The 26,888-nt window shown below is 38.9% G+C and overlaps 2 protein-coding genes across 3 annotated transcripts; both read right to left on the bottom strand.

The window, feature by feature from the left end:
- Positions 1-54: 54 nt before the first annotated feature.
- Positions 55-14,719, bottom strand: CHDH (choline dehydrogenase). Its single transcript, XM_082060041.1, has 8 exons — positions 14,603-14,719; positions 10,021-10,829; positions 9,490-9,641; positions 6,910-7,039; positions 6,173-6,307; positions 4,850-4,992; positions 3,923-4,025; positions 55-3,348 (listed from the first exon to the last, which is right to left on the bottom strand). The coding sequence occupies exons 2-8, from the start codon at positions 10,772-10,774 to the stop codon at positions 2,930-2,932; spliced, it is 1,836 nt and encodes a 611-aa protein (XP_081916167.1). The 5' UTR covers positions 10,775-10,829; positions 14,603-14,719; the 3' UTR covers positions 55-2,929.
- A 2,328-nt stretch (positions 14,720-17,047) lies between these two features.
- On the bottom strand, positions 17,048-25,939 carry ACTR8 (actin related protein 8). Of its 2 annotated transcripts, XM_082060465.1 has the most exons (13): positions 25,750-25,938; positions 25,431-25,601; positions 24,466-24,576; positions 24,122-24,226; positions 23,300-23,473; positions 22,644-22,737; positions 21,415-21,547; positions 20,950-21,103; positions 20,301-20,396; positions 19,532-19,672; positions 18,875-19,139; positions 18,390-18,553; positions 17,048-17,731 (listed from the first exon to the last, which is right to left on the bottom strand). In XM_082060465.1, exons 1-13 carry the CDS (start codon positions 25,870-25,872, stop codon positions 17,588-17,590), a joined length of 1,875 nt encoding a protein of 624 aa, XP_081916591.1. In that variant the 5' UTR covers positions 25,873-25,938; the 3' UTR covers positions 17,048-17,587. The 2 variants fall into 2 exon arrangements, with proteins under 2 accessions (XP_081916591.1, XP_081916592.1); XM_082060466.1 differs by lacking the exon at positions 19,532-19,672 and having other exon boundaries at positions 25,750-25,939.
- Between the last annotated feature and the right edge of the window lie 949 nt (positions 25,940-26,888).

The following is a 26,888-nucleotide window of genomic DNA, read 5'->3' on the forward strand; positions in this document are numbered from 1 at the left end:
TCATTGTTCCCAGCCAGAGACCTCCAGTTGTGTCGGCAGCATCTGCAGTTAAGCTATTCCCATGGCACTGCTGGTTCAAGCCATGCTGGCAGGTCTAGTAACTTCCGAATTCTTAAATAGCTTTTAGAGTTCACTGGTTTTGTACACGTAATGTAGCAGCATCTGTGCATTTATAGAAAAATTACTATCTGTGTAGAACTGGGGATAATATTCAATCAGACACTGCATTATTTTGCTAAGTAAAATTCTGGAATTATCAGCCTGTGCTCTCCAATCCAGTAAGGTATAAAAGATGGTTCATTTTATCTAGCAGACTGCCAGTGCTCCAGAGAGCACATTAGAATATCTTGTACCTGTTCTAAAGGTCCCTTGGCAAACTTTACTCTGCCAGCACAATTTTAACAGGAATTTGGTATCAGCAAAAACAGATACAATGCAGGAGAAAATAATGGTAGGTTCTTGTTACCTTAAGATTTCCCCAGGGCAACAAAACTTTCAAATACCTGAGCCATTTCTTTAGCACTGTATCAAAGGAATGTCATAAAGGAGCCTCAATATTCTATAGCAATGAGGCCTAAATTAATAAAGCAATTGCAGTTCACAGCAATGAAAATACTGTTCAGAAGGGGAGGAATTTGCAAGGTGTCTGTGTTTAGAACTGCAAGAAAATATTATGATGTTTGAGACAAAATGCGTGATTATCTGAGTGCACAATGCAGCGATGTGTACATGAACACGTGCTGTCTGGCACGTGTCCCTAACCTTGCTGTTTCCTCATCGTTTAGAGTTGTCGTCATGGCAGTGGCAGCTCCGTGCATGTCCAGCAATGAGCTACGTAAGAGAGCGGCCAGTGACCCCCCTGCAGATGCATAATAACAATTCCCACCTTGCATGCCTGGAGTGAAAACCCACGCTGTAAATCTGCAAATGCAGGAACTTCAGTATTTTGTCTTTCCAAATTGCTCCCCTCTCAACTGCACAGGACTGTGGTAAGTCTCACGAGTATATGTTACTCTGAGTATCCTAATATTTTTTATTCCAGTGACACTAAGATACCTGCTGAATACCTTTAAATGAAAATCCCAAAAGCACAGGTGCTAAAAACCTATTTGCCATTAAAGGTACACCATGCACAGTTCATGCTTCCCCAAATGCACAGTTGCATCAGATGAATTGTCTTATTAACACAACTAATCAATCACGTGTGACTTAAAATACTCTTGCAATTCCTCTCATTCCAAAAGAATGCATTGCATACATAGAAAGGATTTACCTGTCTCCTTCTGGAGCAGAGTTGACTGCTGTCATATTCCATCTTCATTATTTTTGTTTGTCTTTATGCAGATATTCTACTGAATTAATCCTTTCTGTCTGGTAGCAGCAGGGCTACCACTGCCTTGCAGCCAGCAGCACCAGGTAGAAGTATCTGCCTTAAACAGCTGCAGTTGTCTCTCTAGCCAACATCTGAGTCAGCAAGTTTTTTTACAATCTGCTCAAATGGTGTAAAATTCCATTTTTCTGAAAAAAAGTTTGTTTACCACAAGTCCTGAGCAGTCTGAGGCTACAGAAGCTTTTACTTTATGATTTGACAGCTGCTTAGTCAGAAGTTATTTTGGAATGCTCAATAAATCCAAACAATTCACAATTTCATTAAATGAGTTCAGTTTCTTTAGGCATGGCTCTTTGTGGTTTTTTTTTTTTTTTTTTTCCAAAAAATCAGTACCTGAAAGTGACTGACATAGAAAACAGACATGGAAGATCACGTATCTTGCTTTACACATCTGAAAATAGTAAACCAAAGATTTAAGTCGTAACTAAAATATTACACTGGTTATTGAATAAGTCACTTGCCTTCTAATTTAAAAAGATCTCTTCCTGTATCATCAATATCTGATCTTATGCAGCTATTTTGAGTAATCTTTCATTGTAAGTCTAACTTGGCTATAAAGCTTTCTAAAATAACATTTGAGTGATAGGAAAGCACCATTCAGAATATTTGCGGAGAAATATTTTTTGCAAAGACCAGGAACTTTAAGGATGTTCTGGGAAGTGCGGACCCCTTACTGTGCTAAGTGTTCAAGTGGTACAACTAAATCAGCTTAAATGGTAAACTGAATTCTACTAAGCTCCTTGTGAAAAAGGGAGAAATTCCAGTTTTCCATTATATTTTTATAAGTATCACCTCACGTTCTGCATTTTTTAGAAAAAGAATAAGTTTCTGGTAAATATAATGCGCGTCATCTTTCTGAATACTATACAGTTAAGGCTGCTAAGTATGGTAAAATGTAACTTTCAGTGAGGATTTGTAAACTCTGTATTCCTCATAAAAGAAAATGTATTTGACAAGTTCTAAACACGTGTAGGTTCATGTAGGTTCCTCTCTTTCCTATGAATTCTGGTATGTACTACTTTGGCCTGTGAATATGAAATTGTACAAATGCTACCATTTACTGAACCACTTTTGCAGGATGTGGGGATTACTGACTAGCTGTTATCCAGGGTAACACTCTCACAGAAGTTAAAATCCTTTCTTTAAATAACAAGGCATGCCATAACAGCATTCAAAATAGCACACATTAATCTCTTCCATTCCTCATGCAATTGCACAGTATTTCTGGCTTACGTGTACAACTATCTTGTCATTTAGAAATTGCTTCTCTTCAACAAAAATTTGAATTGTACCACTAAAGGTCATGTTTAACTAAAATAAGCAGCTTAAGCCAACTGTTTAAAAACAAATGAAGAGGTAGTGTTAGGGAAGTTCAAACTTCCTAACAGTAGTCTAAGAGAATGGCTCAAATTAATAGTTTTTTTTTTTAATGGGATATGTTTTACATGGAATTTATTTTGTTGGTACGTTCAGTATAAGATACCAACATAATGATGAAAATCTAAGTAGCAAGAGATGCCAAAGGATGAGAACAATAGGTTATCTCTGTGTTTCCAAGGTCTTGGGCTTATATACAGGAACGTTTCTCTCCTGGAGTGATGGGAGGCCTTTGATTATATCTGCAGCTTTCTCTGCTATCATAATCGTTGGGGCATTCAGATTCCCACTGACAACACTGGGCATTATTGAAGCATCTACTACTCTCAGGTTTTCAACACCAATTACTTTTGTTTGGGGGTCAACTACAGCAGTGCTGTCTGAAAGCTGCCCCATTTTACAGGTGCAGGAAGGATGATAAGCACTATCAGCCTTCTGCCTTATGAAAGCATCTATTTCTTTGTCAGACTGAACGTGGCTTCCCGGTTGAACTTCAGGCCCACGAAATTTTTCAAAAGCTTTCTGAGCAAATATCTCTCTGGTCAACTTGATGCACTGGCGGAATTCCCAAATATCTCTTTCTGTATGGAGAGAAAATTTAAAAAAATGTAAGTATACCTTTAATTTAGTAATACATACAGAATGTGTAACAGACAAAAATATCAAAGAAAAAAGGCTGGAGGGAAAGTCTCTCACTTCTTGCTGAAAGCCATAATAAAGTAGAATGTTTTTCAGTGTCACAGATATTTACATTAACTGTAAACAGAACTGTCACTTATATTGCACAACCCCAAAATGGAATAGGCGAGCTATGAAGAACTGCTCTTTATTTCGCTGTACTCACTGTCTGGCCAAGGACATTAGTCTCAGCACAAAGAAGCAAATGAGATCCATTCCTTCACAAGCAGAAGAGGGCATGAAATGAATGGCAAGATGCAGCTAACACAAGGAACCCTGACTGCATCACCCACAGGGAACTCATTTTCATTTATACAGTGCTTTGCACAATGACCTCTTTTGATACTGACTTTTATGAATAAAAAATAAGTAACAATGCACCAATCAACACTTATGAACTGGTGTTGAGTAGACATGAAAATCTGCTAGGGAAACAGAGAGAAATTTGCCACCAGAGCAAGAAGAGGCTGTATTTACCTGTGGACAAGTAGTTCGGCTCAATGATAGGATGGTCATTTGGGTCTGTGCTCCTCAGCTTTAGCCAGCCCACGCTCGTGCTCCTCATTGGTCCCACGTGGACCTGCAACACCCACACTGTACTCATGACACAGTCCCACCAGACGTATTTCCAAATTCAGTATGATTTGTTTTTTTGCAAAGTGGACTGTCTTCACCAATTAACAAAATGTAAATGTTAAAGGGAGGTCATGGAAAATGCTACTGAACATTTTTCCATTTTATATACATTTCTTGTAAATATGATATTCATTAATGGGAAGGAAATATACTTGTCTTATCAACTCACAGCTGTTCTTTAATTTAAAATACAATCATTTCAATTTAGCAGTAGCAGAGTATTCTAGTATAATCTGCAATCAGACCAAATTACTGTCATCACTGAAGAAAAGAGATTAGCAGGAAGAAACATGTATATTCGGTGACAGCTCCCCAGCTTTAGCACAGACTTTTGGATCAAGATGATAGTCTAAAATGGGGCTTGGATTTGTGCCAATGAATAAAGGACTGGCCTCATACATTCTTGCTTAAGCCTCTGTCTAAACTGCAGTGGAATAGGGAACAACTTGTTTTAGTTTTGTACAGCATCTAGCACAACGGTATCCTAATCAATAGCACTGTGGCACTTCAGAGTGCAAATACTTAAATAGCAGTTCAATACTTGCCTACTTTCCCAGAGGTAAAAAGTAAAATAATCTTCATAGCAATATCAAATAACAAGCTCACGTTTTTTCCCCAATGTAGGAGGTTGAAATCCAGTTCTTTTTGTATTATACTGAACAAAATAATTGTCAGTATATAGCCAAATTATCAATGTTTATAACAAACTGCAAGCTTCGTTACTAGTTACTACAGTACATTACTGGAATATGATCTTCCACAACTCACCTGGTAAGCTTCTGTTGTGGAAGGAACCCGACCATGATCAATCACCTGAGAAGGGAGAAAGTGGAACTGAATGTCGGGGTGAGGAACCCCTGGTTCACTTCGGATAAAACCACCAGATTCTAAGTGGGAAGTGACTCCCTCACCTAGAGAGTGTAAATGAGACAGAAAATGCCATTAAAAGACTTCAGAAGAGCAAGCAATCCACTACTTCTTAAGCCTTGAGTTTACTACTATGAATAATTTATGCATACAGTAGCAATTGCAAGGAATGCAAATCCATTATCAACAGCTTGTAATTTAAGCAATGTGTATCACTTTCATCTGCTTTTTAATCACTAGATAAATGTAAATATGTGTAACGTTTGAAATCCCACATATTTGAGAGTGGGCTGTTACAGTTATCTCACTGTAACTGGCAGGCCAGGGTCTAACTCCAGAGGCAGATTTGGTCCCAGGATCCCAACAGGAGTGGAGGGAACCGACTGCAGCACCGTGATCTTCCCACCCCGCGCACTCCGTGACATGCAGTGGAGTCATCCCATCAGTCACGGGTGACAGTCACAGCCGCCCACAGCACCTGCCCTGAGGGGGAAAGAGAAGCCTGCAGTGCCCCTTAGATTATGTTATTTTCACATCTGTTTAAAACCATAGGTGAGCTCTCAATATTTACTTGTGTGGTAAAAAGCCATGTATACCCAGCATAAGTTGTCCAATACTAACATAATAATTCAGCAGGTGACGAAGACCTCAGCTTTGGCCAAACTATTTTACTGATTTCAAGGATTACTTTTACAGATCCTTTTTAAGGCACAATTTACAGCTGGGTTACAGTAAAATGAGTGTGTCATTTTAACAAAAGTCATTTCTGATTTATATGCAAGCCTAAAGAGTTCTGGTCAGAGCAACAAATGTTCTTTTGGGGCAATTATACAGAAAACTTAATTCAGTTCAACAATATGGTTTTATTGACATGATATCTATTTCAAATAGATTTCTTTCTTCTTTTTTTTTTTTTTTACAACAGCTTTTCTCAGTAGCATCAAGATTTTTAAATATATTTTTTTTTTAAAATGGGAGAGATAGAAAAATGTCAAAAAAACAGTGTATAAAAACCTCTCTTATTACCAAAGATATCACAACTGTTTTAAAAGATTCTGATTTAGGAAAAAAGAAATTGTTCAAATCCATTTGCAAGCTCCCATTATTTCCCAGAACTTGAAAAAAGTACATATGAAGGCTCCTAACTTTTGAAATTCATGGATAAAAGCCTGTAATAATTCTAAATCAATCAATGGTAGAATGACTGCATACTTTGTTTCATACCTGTAAACTTCCAAAGCCATTCCAGACCAATCCTCGCCATGTTAACTGGCTTTTGTGCATTATATAGAGTAATCGGTTTGGTGCATTTTTGCTGGACGTACACTTCTAAATGATCTTGAAGGTTCTGGCCTACTCCTAGAGGGAGAAGAAAGGGGTACAGAACAATTATACACAACATTTGCAACCACAAAACCAGCAAAAATGGGAACTAACCTAATCTCTTACAAGGGCAGTCATGACTAAGACCAAGAGTTATATCAGCCTTTTGCTCATATCACAATAAAGTTTTACATAAACATAGCATAACGGAATGAAAATAGAAAGTTAAGTGGCAGACACTTGTTCTAAAATTGCCAGATATGACTTCTAAATACAGTACTATCTTTCCTAGTTTAAAGGAAAAGTTCATGTTATTCCTTCTGTCTTTGAATATATAGGATAGCAGTTTATATGATCTGTTGTGGATCAAAACTCATTCAAAACTGTAAGTATGCTGCTTTACTTTAAAAGTACACAGTGGCATTTTTAGAAAGGTATTTTTCACTATCAAATGTAGTGAAAAAAGTGTTTATTGCTCAGTTTTAAAACCAATGCATGTTTCCACTGATTTGTAACACTTGGTTTCAGTCCACACAACCTGACAGAAAGACAATTAGATTTCATGGATTCATTTAATTTAATGGGCTTTGAATTGCACCCATAGGAAGATGTAAGGTTAAAAGAAATAATAAAATTACCAGGAAGATGGCAAACAACAGGGATCCCCAGTTTTTTTAGATCGTCTGCATTGCCAATCCCAGACAACAGAAGCAGCTGTGGAGAATTTATGGCACCTCCACTTAAAATAACTTCTTTGCTGGCAAAAGCCTGAAAGGAATCGAGCACAAAAGGCCTAACATTATTAAGGCTGATTTGAATGCAAGGAACATGTCAAGAGCTTCTGTTCAGATAGGCAATTCTGATCCAGATTAGACCTTCCCTCATATTTTTCTCATTCTAAGTGTATTCTTATCTTGCCAGAAGTTTCTTCAGAGAGAAGAGATCAGGCTTTCAGTTTGATAATTTCTATATTTATTCCCATGTTTACAATCCATTCAAACTCAGCTGGTACCATGGGTGCCAATAAACTCCTGTGCTACTTGGCAGGAAAAAAGTACCGATGACATTCAGATCAGTCAGCTAAGAGTCTCTTCCATTTTCAGTAGCAGTTTGTATAGTAAAACTGAAACTCCTCAGGAAGATTTTGAATTCTGAGACATACGATCTCAAAAATTCTCACGAGCTTATTTTCTTAATTCAACCAATATGAATGTTTTGTTCATTATTGTTTTGCTCCAGGCAATCATTAGTATGTTAAGACTAATACACAATATATCTGTGACTGCAGAATCGATACCTAGATCTGTATTTTGCATGTTATACAAATATAACTTATTTATATTTTCTACGGTACACAAAGAACTGGTGCCAGTTTGTTCGAGTTAGAGTTCAAATGATTCTTGTTCAGTCTGTGCTCACTGCAAAGTCAGCAGTGTAGTTATTCCTGGCCCATATACAGTCTTTCATTGTCTTTAATGCTAACATGCAAAGAGGAAAAAGTGACTTTGAAATATTTTTGGATGGGTTATTTAGTCTGTGACACATTAAAAACATTTTTCCCCTTTAAATACACTTTTCTGCTTGATTCTGAACTTGGCAAGTTGACCTTGTTCAGTTGACCTTCCCTACTTTTGTCAGTGGGCTTACTGGAGTCCTGGGAGATCTCCAGGACCCCAGTGTCTCCTGAAATAACAATTAAGTCTTTCCATTGACTTTAATAGGTTTTGAATCATATTTTATTCAGGTTTTGATGATCTTTTCACTTTACTGATTACTGATATAAAAGAGATCCTACCTAAAGCAGACTGTAAAAACAGAAATGCTTTAATGTAATCAAGCATCTCATCTTGACGTGCATCATGTAATAAAATTATTAGCTCTTCCATCCTGGCAGGTATAAAAAGTGTCGAGAAAGTAAAAGCAGGCAAGTCCTGCAATTTTACTGTTGCAGTGGGGCAGGTGGAAGAAGGGAAATACTTTGAAGGTGTACTTTTAAAGACATATGCTACAAATATATGTAATTAATTATTTGTAATTCATACATGTATTAATATGTCTGAAAATTCATAGCAGTTAAAGAATTTTGCAATTTAAGTGGTCCAGTATTCACTAAGTCTTTGATCATTGTAATTAGCTTTCCAAGACTTTCTTCAACCAAATAATCTCGATAATGGCACAAGAACAGCAAGTAGACACTGCTTTTGCAGACATTTGATAGCTCATTAAATCAATTAAATTTTCTGCAACTTTCTGCAAACACTGCTAATGATAAGAATTTTACCAATCCACTTAGAAAACAACACATTTGTTCTGTGCATTAGAAAATGAAAGAACCATTTATTTATATTGCATTGTAAGTATTAGCGGGTGTTCAGTCACAGAACACTTGTTGTCTATTGAGTCTTGTGAGCCTTAGTGAACTCAAACCACCAAAATTTGTACTCTCCTCTCTTTAGAATTATACTATTACACTTTTTAGTTGTTTCATAATTATTTTTGACTAAATATATTGTAATTAACATACCTATTCCTAGTTACATCTTCCATAATCACCTGTAATATGGACTAAGGGAAACGAGAAAGTTTTAGGTCTTACAGAAGTCAATGGATTGAAAGTTGCATAAAATGAACTGTTCATCCACAGAGTGAAGTTGCAATAGCAATTCACGTCCTTCCACATGATCACACGCTCAACCATAAGGCACATTTCATTGTTCTGTTTCATCATTACTATCCCAAAACCCAATACTTAGTGGCAATGTAGAAGTGAATGATTCCTCATTTATCTCTGGAGCCATTCAGATTTCAGTGCCTGGCTTGTACAGATTTTCCTATGCCAGAACAGCATTTTCAGAACTGTTTTGCAGGAACATCAGCATTTCAGCCCACTAGTCAACATGCCGAGACAGTGCACGATTGCACCACAGGTTCCAGCTAGAAACCTTACACAAGACTCTTGTGTAACATCAAGTTACAGCTCGTCCCCTCAGTGCCGAGAGACGGAAATATAATGGAGATGTTAATGTCTAAATTGGTACAGCTTAAGTATCACCTACTGTAAAATAACTGACAAGGAATCATAGACAGGAAGAGACAACATAGCATCTGAAGAGCAGATATTTTGCATAGTAAAGTGCTGCTTTTAATAAGTTTGTTTTTTTTAAAAATAATTTTGCTTAGACTAATGTCTTTCGCACCAGAAAATAAAAATCTCTTACCTTTTTCCTTTGCCCATTTTTCACATACTCAACACCAATGCATTTTGTTCCTTGAAACAAGATTTTTGTTACAAGTGTCTTCTCTGCAACTGACAAATTTGGGCGTGATATGGCTGGGCGAAGGTAAGCACTAGCTGTGCTCCATCTTTGACCTACAATGGATATTTACATTAAACGTTAAAAGAGTCATGCTCAGTATTCTTCAAGATTTTGGCCAATAAATATCAGGATGTTTACAGAGGGAAAGCCTTCATAGAGTTTATAGAGTTAAAAGCAAATGGGATTTGATAAAATAACTAAAGATTTTGCTTTAACATAACAAATTTCACAATGACATTCTGAAAACATACTTTTCTTCCCAAATTCAACTATGGATCAAGACTTGGCTGCCACAGAGTGCCATGGCTGCTAAGTAATCCAAACAGCCAAACGGCATTCAGTGCAGATTACATGTCCACATTCCAAAATGCTTTCAGAGGTTCCACTGGTGGGTCAGAATACAAATTCCTTAAGCATCCCTTTATGATTTACCTTGGTGTATAGTCATGTCCATCCAGCCAAATCCTTCTTGCTGATAGCCATTCATATCATCTGTGAAGGGATACCCAGCTTGCTGGGCTGCCTCCAGGAATGCATGATGAAGGGGATGGTTTGTTTTCCCTCTTGACACATACAGGGGTCCATTTCCACCTCTGTACTGATCTGGTCCCAGTTCATGTGTCTGTGCCTTCTTAAAATAGGGCAAGCAATGTTCATAGTCCCATCCTATAGCCCCTTCCCTGCTCCATCGATTATAATCTTCTGCATGGCCACGAATGTATACCATAGCATTGAGAGAAGAGGAGCCACCCCACACTCTGCCTCGGGGCCAGTACATAATTCTGTTATCCATATGTTTTTGTGATGTTGTGTGGTAATACCAGTTATATTTCTCATCACAGAGGTTGTAAGTTAATGCAGCAGGCATATGAATCTTCCACATGAGTCTTTTACTACCTAGAAAGGTGTCTTTAGGGCCTGCTTCCAAAAGTAGTACAGTACTGAGAGGGTCTTCAGTCAGCCTGTTCGCTAATACACACCCTGCTGACCCAGCTCCAACAATGACATAATTATAAGAGTTTGCCTTTTCAGAACTAAGTTGGGATGATGTACGTGAAATTTTGTATTGTTGTTCATTGATGCTCAATATGTTCTTTAATATAGGTGCTTTAAACAGAGTTCCTGTTGCTTTGTGCATCTGATTCACAGGACTGCAACATTTAACTCCTTTCATTAAGCATGACATCTTTACTAATAGTGTCACTCTTGCAGAATTTCTAACAAAAAGTCAGTAGTTTATCCTAGAAAAATAAACAAACAAAAATCTTAACTAAGATGTAAGCATTAACACAGTGCACAACTTCTAAAATGTCAGTCGTTTTCAGATTAAACTGGTATACTTTACCCATTCTCACTATCCAAAAGGTTAACAACAATGCTAATAAAACAATAAACATTTACTCTGAAACTTGCTGTCTTTATTGTTTGTTTAATGCAAATATTTGCCAAAACCATAAAGAGTGAGAACTTCTGCTTACCTTGTAGTGTCTATTCACCTGCCTCTAGTAAGTAAGAATTTAAGAAAATCAACAATTTCATAAACTTCTCTGCAGGTTTGTGACTGTCAGTGATACTGCATAGCCATCCAGAACAATGGGCATGATGAGTATGCCCACTGTGGCTTCGGCAAGACCAAATCTAGTACAACGCCTCTACAAAACACACATGTGTAACAGTTAAGCTAATTTTTAGCTATTCAAAAAACTGCTGGGTTTTAAGGTACGTTTCCAAACATAGGGAAGGTAAAATCTGTTCACCTGTGGCTTTCTAGCTTGTTACTAAAACCAGATCCTGCAGGAGTGCTCTGAGGACAGTCACAATCTAATGCCAGCAGACCCTTAGGCTGAGCAGGAATAGCAACATTTTTACCTTCAGAAAAGCCTGTGAGCCTTGCAAGAACACATATTTAGCTCTCTTTTGCACAGGTTCAGGTACAGGAACTAAATGCAAGCTTTTCACAGCCCATGTATCCAGAGACTGCTACATGGTAATGCACTGCCCATCTGAAAGAGACAAGCAAGCTTTCTCCTGGAAATATATTGAATACTGTATTATGTTTGTAAAATGTAACTTTTCAGTAATTAATTGGGTTGTTAATGTTTATTTTCATAAATTCACGTTTCATAATTATCCAATATTTTATAATAAAAGCCCAGTATTTTTGTAAAATGTCTGGGTTTTTTCACTAAAAGAAAAATGTCTTAGTGAACCAGCTTTTTCTTACTAAAAGGTGGAACAGAACTACACTCATTTTGTCGGGTGAAACTCTACAATGTACAGTCTGTGAGAGCACACTCAGGCTCTAAAGACCCAAGTCTGTGAGAAAATTTGGTGCAGGTTCTTGATAAAGGTTAAAAGCCTTCCACATGCAACTATATTTATTTACAATTCGATATACCACCTCAGATGCAAAAGTATTTTTTTTCCTTTTGGGGAAAGGATGGGAATAACCATACATCTCTTATTCTTTTCTAGGTAAAATTTGTAATAGGTTGTACAAATTCTCAAACTACTGGGAAATGGAAAAGAGTTTGCCGTTAAAAAAAAAATATATATGTATATATGCAGAGGATAGGTCTGAGCTCAGAGTTCACACAGCTGATTCTCACATGGCTAATTCAAAAGTGATCCCAGCTGAAGGTGGGGGGAGTGTCTTTTACAGGTGGAGAATATTAAAGGATTCATTATTGGAAAGAAGGTTTGGCAATTTCCTGTGATACAGCAGAGGAGGATGTGAAGGTAGAGTGGATTTAACTTGTTCTGTTTTGATCTGTTTGTGAGGGCTACCATTTTGAAGCACCTCTGTATAACCTGCAGAACTGGTGGGTCACGGGGCTTTATTGTTTCAGGAACAGCGAAGTGCTGCTGGGGTTGGTAGATTGTGGGCCTGGGCCCTGATAACCTGGGAAAGATACTTTGTCTCAAAAATGTGAGGTGTTTCTTTTTTTCTGGTGGAGATTAACCATGATGAGGTAAAGTGATCAGCTTTACTGTTGAGGAAGTCTGCCCTCAGGTTTTGGTCCTACAGATGGTTAATGCTTATTATTTACTTAGGTAGGGTTCACAGACTGGAACGAGTACAGCTCTGCTTATTTTGGCACGAGTTCTATAATGCCATTAAATATTCCTGTGTCTCCTAACCAGATTGCTGGCTGTTAAGCCTACAAGCTGCCTAGTTGTTGGCTGTACAGAGGGCAGATTCTACAGAATCCCTGGAATCACGTTCAGAGAGTGACTTACTCTGGTAGTGCTGGAGGCTTTAGTTCTACAAGTTGCTACAGCATATGCAGTGGCTACTGAACTTCTGACAACACTGTCTCAATTGATACTCTAAAGGCAGCACTGATGTTACAGGACTGTTTGTGTCTTGTCTCAGACCAGAACCTTAATACTGAAGTCCAGATCCTTTTAAAAGCTGATTTGTTAAGAGCCTCTCACATGTGCAGGCTTTAAAACTCATAGACCAATTCAACCTTGTACTGAAGGGCTTGGGATGAAGGACCGAGAGCATGAAGTTATCAAAATAGAACATGATGATACTTCTCTCTAACGTGATCTATGTAGTTCTATGAGCATCCATGTGCTTATTACAGTTCAAGCTCTACTACAGAGTCTTGTGGAGTTTTGGAGAAGTGCTCTTTGAACAAAAGAACATCAGTCAAGAAATAACCTAATTCATCTTCACTCCCAACAATCAAAAAAGATATGTAAGAGGGTTATATAGGGCACCTAAGGACTGGCTTTCCCTTTCTGTAAGAAAGCTAAGAAGAAGTGCTCAGATTCAGCCCAGAGACCTTACTCGTAGACTTCTAGATTTAAAGGGCTCACAATCCACAACAAAGAGAGGAGAGTATCCTGCAAGCATGGGTGGGTTACACTGAAAAATGGACAGTAACGAAATGGTTCTGCAGGTGGATGAGGTGGCTAATCCAAAAAAGTTACAGGGCACTAGGCATCCTTACTCTTATCCAATCAGAGCTGTCCTGTTCTTTGATAAAACTGGAATTAAGAGTGATAAAAAATATGTAACAAGACAGTTAGGGCACCCACAGTCTGGACTAGAAGGATGAATTACCAGCAAGGAAAGCTAAATCTAATGTTCCTTTTAAGTAACTGAAGTAGTACTTTGAATCTACTCCACCACATATGTTTGTCAAATTTATAGTTAGATATTATTTGATGGTTTTCTTTGCTTTTTTTTTTTTTTTTTTTTTTTTTTTTTGTCGTTTTTCATCAAATGGACCAGGACTGGCAGAGTAACATTTGAGAGAAGTTTTCTCTTGCAAAGAGTGGTTTGGGAGTGAAGTCAGTAAACAGTGTCCTGGTCACAATATTCAAGTGACTTTGAGAATCAGCATGTAGATGATTCACAAATTTCTTTGCTTTTAACTTCTGAAGTGCAGAGGTCAAAAATCAAGCCATTCTGATTTAAATTCAACATACATAGTTGGACTGAATGGATTAAAACACCAGTTTCATAATTCTTTTTGTCATATTGATCCATACCCACTCTCATCTTATGCATTGTCCTCCTGCATGAGCACTATCCTACCCCAATTCTTCTAAACTGATCCTGAAACAAAGAGGAGGTGGTCACTGTGGCTGAAACTTTACTCTGTGTCCTGTTTTGTCAGGGACAAAACAAGAATATCCATTCTGGCAGGTGTAGCATAGGACCTGGACTCGGAGATGTCCAAAAGCATGGACAACACATGGGGCAGCAGAGCAATGGGAGCTTTGCTGGACATTTACCCTTCACGGCATTGCACTTCCAAATCCTGGCAGTCCTGTCTCTCTGTGAGAGATACGGGAGAAACTTCCAGCTCCTCGGGTAAAAGCTCTTGCTTTTTCTTCTTCCCCGCCCCGGCTGTGTACGGAGTTGAATTCATCTGCTCTGCGAGTGTTCTGGACTAACTTTCCTTTCAGTCCCGCTAGTAAAAAAAAAGTTCATTGACTTACAAAAACCTCGTTCTAAGTTTCACTCTCACGGCTGAAACTGTTCGAGCCTACTTACCGCACCGTTTCCTTCTCCATGAGCACGTAACTGTCGGGCTGCTGCAAACTCCCGCGGGTCTGCGCGCTGGGCGCCCCAGCTCCGGGCCGCCTGCACCGGTTCCTGCCGCACACAACGGCCGGCGCTGGCCCCCGCCCGGCCGGCCCGAGAAGGGGAGCGACCGCGGCTCCGCCCCGGTCCCCTCCGCAGGACGCGGCACCCACGGGCCGCGCCGTTCTCCGTCGCGGCCGGGGAGGCCTGTGTCTTCCTGAAAGCCGCTTGTGTGCGGGGGGCGGTGGAGCAGAGCGGGGGGCGGTGGCGGAGGCCGGGGCTGCTCCGCGGAGGCCCTGGGGCCGCCGGCGGGACGGCGCGGAGCGGAGCGCGGTTTGCGGAGACGGGACCCCGCGCTCAGAGTGGGCTTGCAGGGGCAGAGGGCCGTGGAGAGGCTGGGCAGGACAGCGAGTGGAACTTTCCACAGGAATGCACCCTTTGGCCTCCGTGGGAGATGTGTTCGAGCGAGCTTCTGCTGTTTCGAAACCGGCCCGAGCAGCCGTTTGATGTTTTGATGTGTCGTTGACCTGATCATAAAACATTTAATCTTCTGTGCCAAATGTGCCATGAGCAAATAAAAAGTATCCTACTGCCTTTCGGTTTAACCATCAAGGTTTAAGATAAATAATTGTTCTGAACAGATTGGTTTGTATAAACCTACATTCTACCAAATTAGTAGAAATATTTCTCCAGGGTTGACCAACATATTAACTGACCTTTAGGCCCTGGGTGTATCATTGCAGTGAATGCTGCTGGTGCCTCTAAGAAGCAAATACATGTTCAGTAAAGTTTTTGGTTTGTCAGTGACCTGGCTGCAATCATAAATACACAAGACAGTAGCCATTGGCAACAATAGACACAACAGAGCTTGTAGGCAAAATACTATGCTGAGGAAAAGTAGTCAAGCTTTTGGGTGTCAAACCTTTATGTTTATTAGAAACAAAAGCAGCGGATGTCAAAGCTAAATACAACCTGGGAAAAAATGTTTGGAGTCTAGGGAGGAAAGTGTCTTCCTGATATTCTCACAAACGTTATGGTAGGTGTTATTTGTGGAGTGCAGGGGATGTAATGGTATCTTACAGCCTGTGGATGTGTTGAATGTTTTCAGTGTATTCCATGCAATTGTACAGAAAAGTTTCAAAGACAAACTGTAGTTAATAATCAAAGAGTATTTTTAAATAGTTGTGTTCTTCGCTTATTTCTGGTTTGCCCGTTCCTCTGTAGCAAACATCAACTGGGATCATGTGAGAATTTTGCTATTTAATTTTTGTTCACTTAGCACTTTTTTTCATAGTATTAGTTTTGCAGAATGACTAACATTAATCAGCGTGCCTCTGCTACCCTCTGCTCACCATCAGCCTGCAATGCGAGGCTGCGCTCTCGGCGTAGCGGACCTTAAACTGTTCTAGCCACTGAATAGTTTTGTGAAATTATTTCCAACATTCTTGGAGAGATGAAGTACAGATAAGTTGTCTAAGTTGGATCTACTTCTTCATGAAGATGGCAATCTGGGCTCTAAATTCTAATCTTAGGTCACTCTTTTTGCTTTTCCTACTTCTATAAAAAGCTATCTAATTTTTTCTAGGGAAAGAGGCACAGAGTCAACCCTTCTATAGCAATTTAGTATGTCGTTCAGGTTTTGCTTACATTGTTTCTAGAAACACTGACATTTTAAGACAGCACATGATGCCTTTTTTGTTAAAACAATTCATTTAGGGGGCAATTCAGGTGCAGCTACAACTATTTGTTTAAGTACATATCCATACAGGTGTTTTCCTCACTGTCCTTTGTTTTGCTGAAGTCCTGCACAAGGGCTGCCAGACTGATGTTATTCTGGACATGTGGGAGAAAACGAGAATTGCTGAAAAGGGTCCCATACAATAGCTTGCTGCTCCAAAAGCAGCAGCAGATAGGGTGATTTTCCTTGTTCAAACCCTACCACTGATGTATGCGATGTTTCTTGTAAAAGCATGAGAAACCAAAGGAACATGGAAAACAAGTTCACTCTTGCAGTTAAGCTCTTTTGCAGTGACATGACAAATCAGTCCTCTGTACAAAATGTATGGTTGTTTCTTTCAATGACGTGAGCTCACAAGACACTTTACCAAGTGCTCTGAACTTCTGTCCAAAATATTGTCTTATGAAGGACAGAGGAACTTCGGCAGCGACATTTTGTTTCATGCAATGAGGTACAGGGCAAGAAACAGAAAATTAACAGGTGTCTGGATATTGAGGTCTAGTCTTACAAAGCTGAGGACAAAAGTATCAATAGCTGAAAGAACGGCAGGGCACTGTGGCTACTGGGACATATTTAATTAAATAGGAACTAAATAGGAAAAAGAGTGGATAACTACCATGAATAATGAAAAGCTAGCAGGAGGTTTTGATGATAACAGGCAAGAAAAAATACTCCACTTTGAAATTCTAAAGTTTTCCACTGAATAATATAATTTATTGTATAAGCAAAGCACCAACAGCAACTGCCATTCAGATTCTCCATTTCACTTTTTCCATGATGATTGCTGATGTAACAATTTAATCCTCTGGTAACATTATGGCATGAATCAGAATAATGCATTAAATCCACAACTCGCACTCTTCTGCTATTGCTTCTTTGTACATGTATCTGGAAGGAATCTTGGCTTAACATCTGCCACATCAATATTTTATAGCTCACATTCCCACACTGCTTAATTTTAATAAACATATTTAATATAAATGTAGTGATTTTGGAAATGACTGTGATACTCTGTATACAGAATTCCATGCATGCAATTCAAAAGCTGAAGTATAGCAATGCTGAAGACTTTTACAACATTTGGAAAACTCTCAGTTGAAGTTAGTTTTAATAAAATACAAAAATATCTACTAGCAGAAGATCAATACATCTGTACTGGAAAACGGGAACATTTGGAGAAAGGAATACTCAATCATCTTCCACTGTAAACACAGCCATTACCATACAAATGCAGCTCGCTCTCGTAACATTCTGACACCAAACCGCTGCCATTCTCGCTGATATATCCACAGCTCCTGAGTTGTATCCAGACAGGCTAAAACTGCACCTCCTTTCCATGCAATTAAGCGAGGATCCATATCCTAAATTCAAAACACAGATTGTACACAATCACTGGTATTAATTTGCATAGTTCTCAAAAATTGTATCCTAATTTTTCCAACAGTATTCACCACTTAAAATTTCGGGGGTGAGGGGAAGATTTTTGTCCAAATTATTCAGGAAAAAATAGCGAGATAAAAACACAGCAAGAATATTTAAGGTGGTGTTTTTTTAAAGGTGCCTTCTAGGCATGTCATGGAAATCCTGCCCTCAGCAATGGAGGCTCTGAAAAATATTAAGTTTTGATTTTACAATTTTGTCTGATTAATGCCAAATGGAAGTTGCTCTTTTAATGCCATACCTTATTTTACCTTAATAATAATAAAAACCCCAGCACAATTTCTTGCTGAACAGACAGATGAACTTCATGGGTCACTACTAACCATTTATGGCCTCTAGCTAATAAACACTTCAGTGATCAATACTAGTAACACTCTTGCTATACTTGTAACATCCTGCCTATACGGAGAGTGCTGTGATATGAGCTGAAAGCTCTTCTAGATCTCCTCAGATACACAACTGATCTTTGGTTTTCAAAGGATATATATATATATACACACACACATATATATAAAAATCTTTTGAAGATTTCAACCAATCATAGTTTATTAATCATTTAGCTATGAGCTACCAGTATACCTTAGGTCTTGTGATGACTTCAACATTTTCAACGACTCTTCTAAAAGAAGGTGGCATTTTGTTGAGGATTCGGTGTTGAAGAAACTCTTGAGCTTTATGAAACATAAGGCCTCCTCCCACTACTAAGATGGAGCTGTACATCTTCTTTTTTGTATCATCAGATGCTGGAATGAATTGATATATAGAGAGATATCTGTTTTTTAAAGTTAATACAGCCTGTATTTGAATTGCAAATAATTTAGTGCAAGTCAAACCACACAGAAACCCGTGTTTGCTTTTAAAATTATTTTTCTGTTCCTTGGAGATTCAAACCTTTTGTCTCAAGAAACCTCAACAAAGATGTAAATATAAGGAACACAGTAGCTACTCTAGAGATGATGAAAAGTTAGGAACATACACATTACTTTGGTAAAATACAGGAGTTACCATAAATCCCCACTGACTGACATGTATATTTTACAGAATTGTGCAAATGTAATTCTTACCGCAGCAGTCAATACTATGGAGAATGGCTTTGTCAAGGCCTAAGGCTTTGCTTTCAAACTGAGAAACAGCTGTTTTCCTGGACATGTGTGCAGTTAGAGGCTCCTCGGAATCATTTCCAGATATCATACAATCACTCTGGGCAGATCCCAGTTCCACTTCTTGTGGGTAGATCCTCTCTGAAACGTCTGAGGCTTGGCCTCTCAAGTCTCCCTCAAATGTACCAGGCTTCGACATAGATTTTCTATCAGCTGTAGCTTTTGCAGACTTGAAAAAGAGAAAACAAGTTGTACTATGAAAAATGCAAAGAGATCTTACAAAGACTTAACTGAACACCACTGTACTTCTCATCACCTTTTTGTACAGAAAGTTTAGGCATTCGTATTATTTCCTTTTAATCCTTGCTTTCAAAGTAAGGGTTTTATTTTGAACTCCATCAGGTATATCAATGCCATAATATGAAGCCCTCTTAGATTCTGAAAATAAGCAGTTATAATTAAGGACTTGTCTAGACATCCATAATTCCTTACTCTAAATTTATTTTTTTAATGCTTCTGACCCAGATAATGAGCTTTGGTTTCTGAGATGAGCTAATGAGTCCTGATGTTATTCCCCAATTAAATAATACTTAATTAAAAATAAAATGAGCATTCACACACCTGCTCCTGCTTACTTTGTGTGGCTAGCAGATAATGTTCATCATGAGGATCCTCAGGGTCACCTTGTGACCTGTGTTGCAAAGTTGTCATTTTTTGTCCAACAATTCCAAAAGTTGCTGGATAAAACAGAGCCATTGGAGCCTGAACAAAGAGAGATTTGACATGGCTTTACTACATAGGGTTGGTGTTTTGTTTGGTGGGTTTTTTTCTTTATTTGTTTTGGGTTTTTTTTACTGTAAAAAAAAAAAAAAAAAAAAGAAGCTTGTTCTATTTTTCTCACAAGTGAAAATTAAATATGCATTTTGTTCAAGTAGTTTTGTAAAAGGCTAAAGTGTCTTCAGCTTTGTTTAATTAAAAAACCCAAAATCATACAATTGTACACATATATAGGCTTCTTTACAGATTCTGGCATTGTTTGGTAAATAAGTATTCAAATGCAGTTTGTTACTAAATTTGAAAATTCAATGGTGAGGTGAAAAACTTGCAAAATTAGCATTCATTCCTTGCACTTGAAGGATAAAAATATCATTGTATTTAGCTGAAGCTACAACCATTCTGGGCGACGCTAGTTAGGAAGTCTTGTGCATCCACTGGTGCTGCATTAGGCCCATTCATACATATAGGAATTCATTTTAAAGCTATCAACAAGCACATGGTAAGAACAATCTATAAATCGTGTGGGTGTAGTAGCACTGGACTGACACAAAATGAGGCCCAGAGCCTGAATGCTGAATAGAATTCTTGTAATTAAAAAAAACAACCAACACACCTGTAATTTTTCATCTCCTAATCGGAACTGGTACAATAAAGCTGGAGAATCCGGATGACGAATCTGGAACTCATGGTCTTGCAATCCAGAAATATCCTAAGGTCAGAAACAATATAAAAAAATAATTGTATCTTTCATATCTCTCTATAAAGCTGCATAATCTATTTAAACTGTGGGATGCAACAGAAAGTAACAAAACTCTTCAGACTGTGAATTTTATTTACCTATTCTTAAACACTTTTTAAAGTCTTTTCCTTGTAGCACAATCTGCCAAAACAGCTTTCTACATTCCTAAGCCTCTAAAAGGAGGATTTGTGCAGAAAGAAGAGACCTGCTGGCAGATCTTAAAAAACTGAAGTAGAAAAATGGCAAATATGCATCTACTATCAGCTTCTTTCAGTAATAAGAACAAAACAACTACTTTTCCAGGAGCTGAGATTCTTTCAGCTAGGAGAAAAATAAAACAAATTACAAATTCTTCAAGTCTAAAGCCTTTCTAGCTTCTGCCAGTATTCTACTGAGTAAAATACTGTATTTTATTCTGTTTACAAGCAATTGTATAGACTCACAAAAGGGTTCCCCAGAGTAGCATTCTGTAAAGGAAAAAAACAAACTAAAACTTGGAGAATATAACATTTTCTCTTCTCACCTGGTCTAGGTGACAAAATGTCTCCTTTAAGTGCTGAAGCAGCAGGCAATCTAACTTATTAGTTAGCTGACAGTCTCTATATGGAAATCCTGCTCGTTGCATAAGCCAATAAAAACACCTAGACACATCAGATCCTCCATATGCGAGACACAGCCTAAAGCACAGAGAAGAAAAAAAAATATTAATTTGCTGAAATACTGGCCTTTTACAGTAGCACATATAGGAACGCCAGCAACATTTTAGATGTGCTGTGATCATGACCTCCACATAGTTTGCAGAACACAGTATCAGTTCTGTTCTTTTAAAGATGTCAGAATTCCTTTGGGTTCATACCATAACCTGATGACCTTGTCAGGCAGTACACAGTAAAAAAATCCTGGTTTTGTAAGAAAAAATTATTGTTTTTAAAGTCTTTGGTATGCAACTAAGTACATGCTTATAATAATTCTGCATATTAAAATATACCTGGTGTTGCGATGGGAAACACCATCTTCCACACAGCAAATGCTTGTCTTCTGGTCTCCCACATCTACTATACATGCACTGCTTAAACCACTTCCAAAAGTAGCACAGACAGACTCCTGGTGTACAATGATTCCTAGCGGAGAGAAAAATTATATCTGATTTATGCCAAGCCATATTGCTGACATTTAATGGACATCTTCATGTCTTCTAAAATTTAGTAATAGCTTGACTCTGAACTGAAAGTTTGTATATTTAGTGAAGATGAGGTGGGGGGGGCTTACAGATTTTTTGTTGGTGGTGTTGGGTAGGCCCTCAAATTCCTGAGAAAAGCTGAGAGTGGGGTGAGTGCCTTTATCCAAATATCGTTATTTTTTTGCAAGATTAAAGATACTGCCTCCAGACTGGACTTGGTTTTGTAACCAGTATTGCAGGGTCTTGGTTATCAGACACACGAATAATTTTCTTAATTTCTTCTAATTTAAATCAAAAGCATTAACACTAGCATTTTAGACGTGTTCTTTAAATAGTTACAAAACAAGGTCCGTTTTTACTGTCTGCTTTCATTTCAATCAACCTTCAACTCTGTAAAAGAGTACCTTTGTACTTCTACCACAAGCCCATACTTAAACTTGAGGAGGGCTTTTCAGTCTCAAATATGCAGAACAAGCTAACAATTATTTGGTTATTTTTAAAAAACTGTATTGCTCTTCTATATTTAGTGTATGCACTTAAGCAACTCTGAAACCTCCTATTATGTCATCCTGTGAAGACAGCAGCAGCATCTTACATCATATACTTCTGTTTTGAAGTCAAGGACTCTTAATACTCTGTGGAGGTAACATTGTGAATTTTAGAAATACTTAAGAAATCAGACTGTTGCTAATTTTATCTTGGTGGAAGTGAGACACTCACAGTTGGAATACCTAATAGCAAACCAAGAAATCTGGTTCAATGCTAGCCAACCATTTTGCCCCATTAAGAGAGACAACAGTTATGGGAAGAGCAAAAGATAAGAGGTGCTAGTCCCAGTCAAACTGGGACTGATCTGCAAAAATTTGCCTCAGAGGTAAAAAAAAATATTTATATATATATATATATATATATATATGTGTGTGTGTATATATATATGTGTATATATATATACACACACACATATATATATATACACGTATGTATGTATATATCTTCCCACTATTAATCACTAGGCACTTGCATATGTATGGTTTTACCTGAGAAGCCCATCTTCATTAGGATCATATTTACCAGTTCTTTCACATGCTGTTTATTATAGATGTCTGGAATTAGTAAAATACACCTGTAGTACTGAAGATAAGAACAAAAAATTAAAGCCAGCTCTCAAATTAAGTTTCTATTACATTCTTGAATACCTAACGCTAAGGAAGAAAGCTTAATACTCAAGTTATCAAAAGAAGCAAAATTATGGGAAGGGGAAAGGGCTTTAATAATTTTTAAAATGAGTTCAAGTAAGTACCAAGTTAAGAGTTTCTAAGTCACTAAAATGTTTAAAAGTACATCAGATATAAGAAAGACACATACTTGGCAAGGAGAAGAAGTTATGCAAGTATTAGGCACCAGTTCCTCAGTTGTCTCCTTTCCAATCAACAAAAAAAATCCCAAACAGACAATGACTGAAATTTCTAGAATGGGATTTCCAGCCCTTCTTGGTACAAGTTCTATTAGCAATTTTTGCCTTAATGACATGGAAAAATTCCAAATGAATTCTTGGGAACCATGCTCACCAGCAGAAAATATTTATTCTGTAAAAAAACACCAGTAAGAGGCTAGCAATAACAGCAGGTTTATTCCCTTTTATAGTAACATGTACAGAGTGGATACAGCCCACATTAATGTGTTCACAACTCACCTTTAAGTCTTTCAGTGGTATTTCCAGATATTTTTGTATTGCATGTGACCATATCACTTCAAGGTCTGCTAATACTGCAGTGAGGGAGCCCCCAGGTCCTGTGTGGAGATTGAGCTGCCCTCTTCTAATAGGCCAATGTATATTATAAGAATCTAGTGGATTAACATACAGTGCCTGAAAATAAGAGACAGTGTTCTATGCATTGTTTCCCCCAAAAGATTAGTAACAAATACTAGAAAAATATTTCAAAAGCAGATACAAGACATCCACCAGCACTCAGACCAATGTGACAGCAATACAGTGGATTTCTTTTTAACAGGGCTTGATTATAAAGCATTAAAATTAAAAAAAAAAAAAAAAGACATTAAATACATGGTTTAAATGGTTTGAATTTTCATATCCATGGACATCCACCATAACATAACAGTATATTTTTCCATTATCTCAAATTAGTAACTAAAATAAAGACTATTTGAAGCTCATGAATAACTAATTGCTCAGCAGTGATTCCATGTAGTGATCCTTTTATCAACTTTTTGCCTTTTCTCTGAACTATACCACATGGGCAAAGCTCTCACCTTGTCCCTGCAGGAACACTGATTTACAGTAGCAAGGGATCAAGGTTACTTGCAAGGCAAATGCAGGAAACTGTCTGGTCTTGCTAAAGTATAATAAATATTCAGTTAGTCCATAGTAAAGTTTCTCATGTTTTGCTTCACTAAATTTATGTGCCTTTCCATACATTCTAACACACTGTAAACTGCTGATTACACACCCACATTAAAATGCTAAGCCTCATTTCAGCAGGAAAATAAGTCTTACCTCTTCTCCCACCAAAAATTCAGGATGATTTGATGTGTTTGTCCACTTGGCCCCAGAGCTGTGATCTAAAATAGCTGGCCTCATCTGTCTGTTGTATGACCTGGCCTGAAATCAAAACAAATACTGTTGATAAATATTTTACCAGTCACTTTTTATGTATGAAAGAAAAATTAAACTCTCCACCCTTTGAAGAACCATTTTATCTCCTCTTCAAAGTTAGGTCACACAATAGCACTATTTGTGTTTGCTGTATAAAGCATATATATTCTCCTCTATGAAAATATAGCATCACACCAAATGACCATATGAATGAACAATTTAATAAAATATTAAGAATGAGTTACCTGATCAGGTGACACCGGTATACGCCTTGCGCCATTTGACATCTTTTTGGACCATATTGCTTGGTCCACCATTTTAAGGCCATTTTGTCTCTGCTCAGTACTTTCAGGTTTCTAAACAAAACCCAGAAATACGCAATGTAAATACTTACTTTCTAAATACATGTCTTGATGCTGGTAATACTCAAGATATTATTAATGAAACCATTACTGTAGTTGATAGACTGTAGAAAGGACAGAAGGTGTGCACATTGTACAATGAACATACACTTATTTTTAAAGAAAGCCTTTTTTCTATTACAGTACTCAACACTTTTTTGTCTAAGTCAACTTCAATCTTTTAACTGATTGAACTGGCTGCTGGGCTTCATCTCCAGCATGATGAGCTCAAGACATTATCTATTTAATTACAGAAATATTAAGCACGAGCAAAAATGTTTAAATAGATCTCAGTTATTTAAAGCTGAAGTTTAATATTAGAGACATGAATTTGATTAATGATTTTTTTTTTTTACAGATTCAAAGTATGAGTAGGATCACGACATATATTTTTAGAGCAGGTTAGACTAAAAGTACTGGCTACATTATCCAAGTTACAAGCCAGCTTGTAACCAACATGTTCACAAGTGGAGCAGTCCAGTTCTTGTTCTACAGTTGTCATTCTACAAACAGAAATACTATGTGTGGTATCAGACCACTGAGCAGAGAAATCGATGAGTACAAACCCTCAGCCTATCAATTTATTAGATTTAGTTCATTGTGAACAAATGAAATAAAGCCCTAACACAGACTGCTGGAAATCTACTGACTTCAGTAAAGTGGCATCTATTAAAAAGGGAAAAAATGTTTGCCTTGAAAAATATTTCTCTCTGGAAAACCATAATGCATGAGGGGAAGATACGCACTGCACAGCTAAAGAAATGCGACAGAAACACGTAGTTAAAACACCGATTTTAGCAAGTTCTTACATTGAGCCCGTCCCTGAGGAGCCAGCTGTCCCTGTAGGCCGCCTGGCCCTGCTGCTTGTGCCGCCGCGCGATGACGTGGGGGATGCCCACGGGCAGCGTGTCCGTGGCCCTGCCGAGCCGCAGAGTGGTGGAGCCGGGGTGGATCACCACGATGAAGTTGCTCTGGATTTGCTGAAAGCACCACAAGGCGCACGGGGGTCAGCCCGGCACCTCCCCGCGCCCAGGCCTTTAAAAGGCCGAGCCCGCCCCAGCGCAGCCGCTCGGCCGGCAGGAAGGGAGCTTCGCCCAGCCCCGCTTCTCACCGCCTCCTAGGCCTCACCTCCTGCAGGGACTCCGGCACGGCGGCGGGGACGATGGGCCGCTTGCCGCCGCGCTGCTCGCGCTCCCGGTCGCGCTCCTTGTCCTTCCCGTTCTCCGCCTCGCCCTTCTCCGCCTGGGTCATGCTCCCCGCGGGGCGAGCGGCGCCGGGCGGAAGCCGCTCCTGCGAGGGCCGGGCCTGGCGTCGGCGCGGGGCGGAAGCGGGCGGGCTCGCGCTCGGCGCCGCCTCTCAGGCAGGTACCGTCTGCGGGAAGAGGCGGGCGGGGGTTCGCCCTTGTCCCGGGTTGCGGCCCCGGCCTCTGCCCTGGGCTGGGAGCAGCGGAAAGGTGGGAGTCCGGGGAGCGCCGGCCCTGCGGGAGGGCTGAGCCAGCGGCAGCCAAACCCCATCAGCTGGGCTGGTGCTGCTGGTGGGGCTGGAAGCAGGGCAGTACGGGCATCCCAATTTAAAATACCGTCTGAAAAGATCATAGTACAGCTGATGGACGTGTGATACATCTATGAAGAGCTAACGATGACTTACGTGTACACACCTGATCTGCAGGTGGGAAGCTCCTTTGTGGAATCTGAAAATGTGACGTTTGAGCGGAGTTGAGGAAGATTGCTGTTACACAGCAAGATTAAGAGAGTAACTTTGTGCTGAGTATGCGCAGCAGGAGTAGGTGCCACCGGAGGGCGTGATTTCACCACAACTAGCTGGCAAAAGCCAGCTAATTGGTAATGTTTACATTAACCAAGGGGCATTGTTGGATGTTACAATGTCATGCCAAATAGACTAAGTGAGGTTTAAGCAAAAAGCTTGTGGTGGCACCTTGTAATTGTCTGGATCTTAGCAGCCAATCTTTTATCAAATAGACACAACCCTCTCCAACTGAACAAAAAAAAAGATAAAACCCAAGAACAGTAAGAAATCCCCATACTGAAAGGGGGTAAGTTATTTAAAAGGTAGCTACTGCTTGAAAGAGAATAACTTTTCTGTGTTAGCATTCTGTACGCTACCTTTTCTTCCTGTAATATAAACAAAGCCTAAGCAAGTCTTCCCAAACTTCGTACAGCAAATAGGCTTATACAATTGACTAAGTTTTCAGTGGAGGAGGATGCTGTTTCAAGAGGTGCTTATAAAACAGTCATGTTTTATAAACA

Source organism: Streptopelia decaocto, assembly GCF_964273445.1.
Source record: "Streptopelia decaocto genome assembly, chromosome: 8".
NCBI classification, from domain to species: Eukaryota; Metazoa; Chordata; class Aves; order Columbiformes; family Columbidae; genus Streptopelia; species Streptopelia decaocto.

Bases quoted from the DNA above. Each gene is read 5' to 3' on its own strand.
- CHDH (XM_082060041.1), bottom strand. From the start codon at position 10,774: ATGTCATGCTTAATGAAAGGAGTTAAATGTTGCAGTCCTGTGAATCAG. The intron at 9,642-10,020 runs GTAAATCATAAA...TATCCATTGTAG, and splicing joins GGACATGACTATACACCAAG to GTCAAAGATGGAGCACAGCT. The intron at 4,993-6,172 runs GTATGAAACAAA...TACACTCTCTAG, and splicing joins ATGGCTTTGGAAGTTTACAG to GTGAGGGAGTCACTTCCCAC.
- ACTR8 (XM_082060465.1), bottom strand. From the start codon at position 25,872: ATGACCCAGGCGGAGAAGGGCGAGGCGGAGAACGGGAAGGACAAGGAG. The intron at 20,397-20,949 runs GTGAGAAGAGAA...TTCTGACCTTAG, and splicing joins CATTTTGTCACCTAGACCAG to GATATTTCTGGATTGCAAGA. The intron at 17,732-18,389 runs GTATACTGGTAG...TTTTGAATTTAG, and splicing joins AAGTCATCACAAGACCTAAG to GATATGGATCCTCGCTTAAT.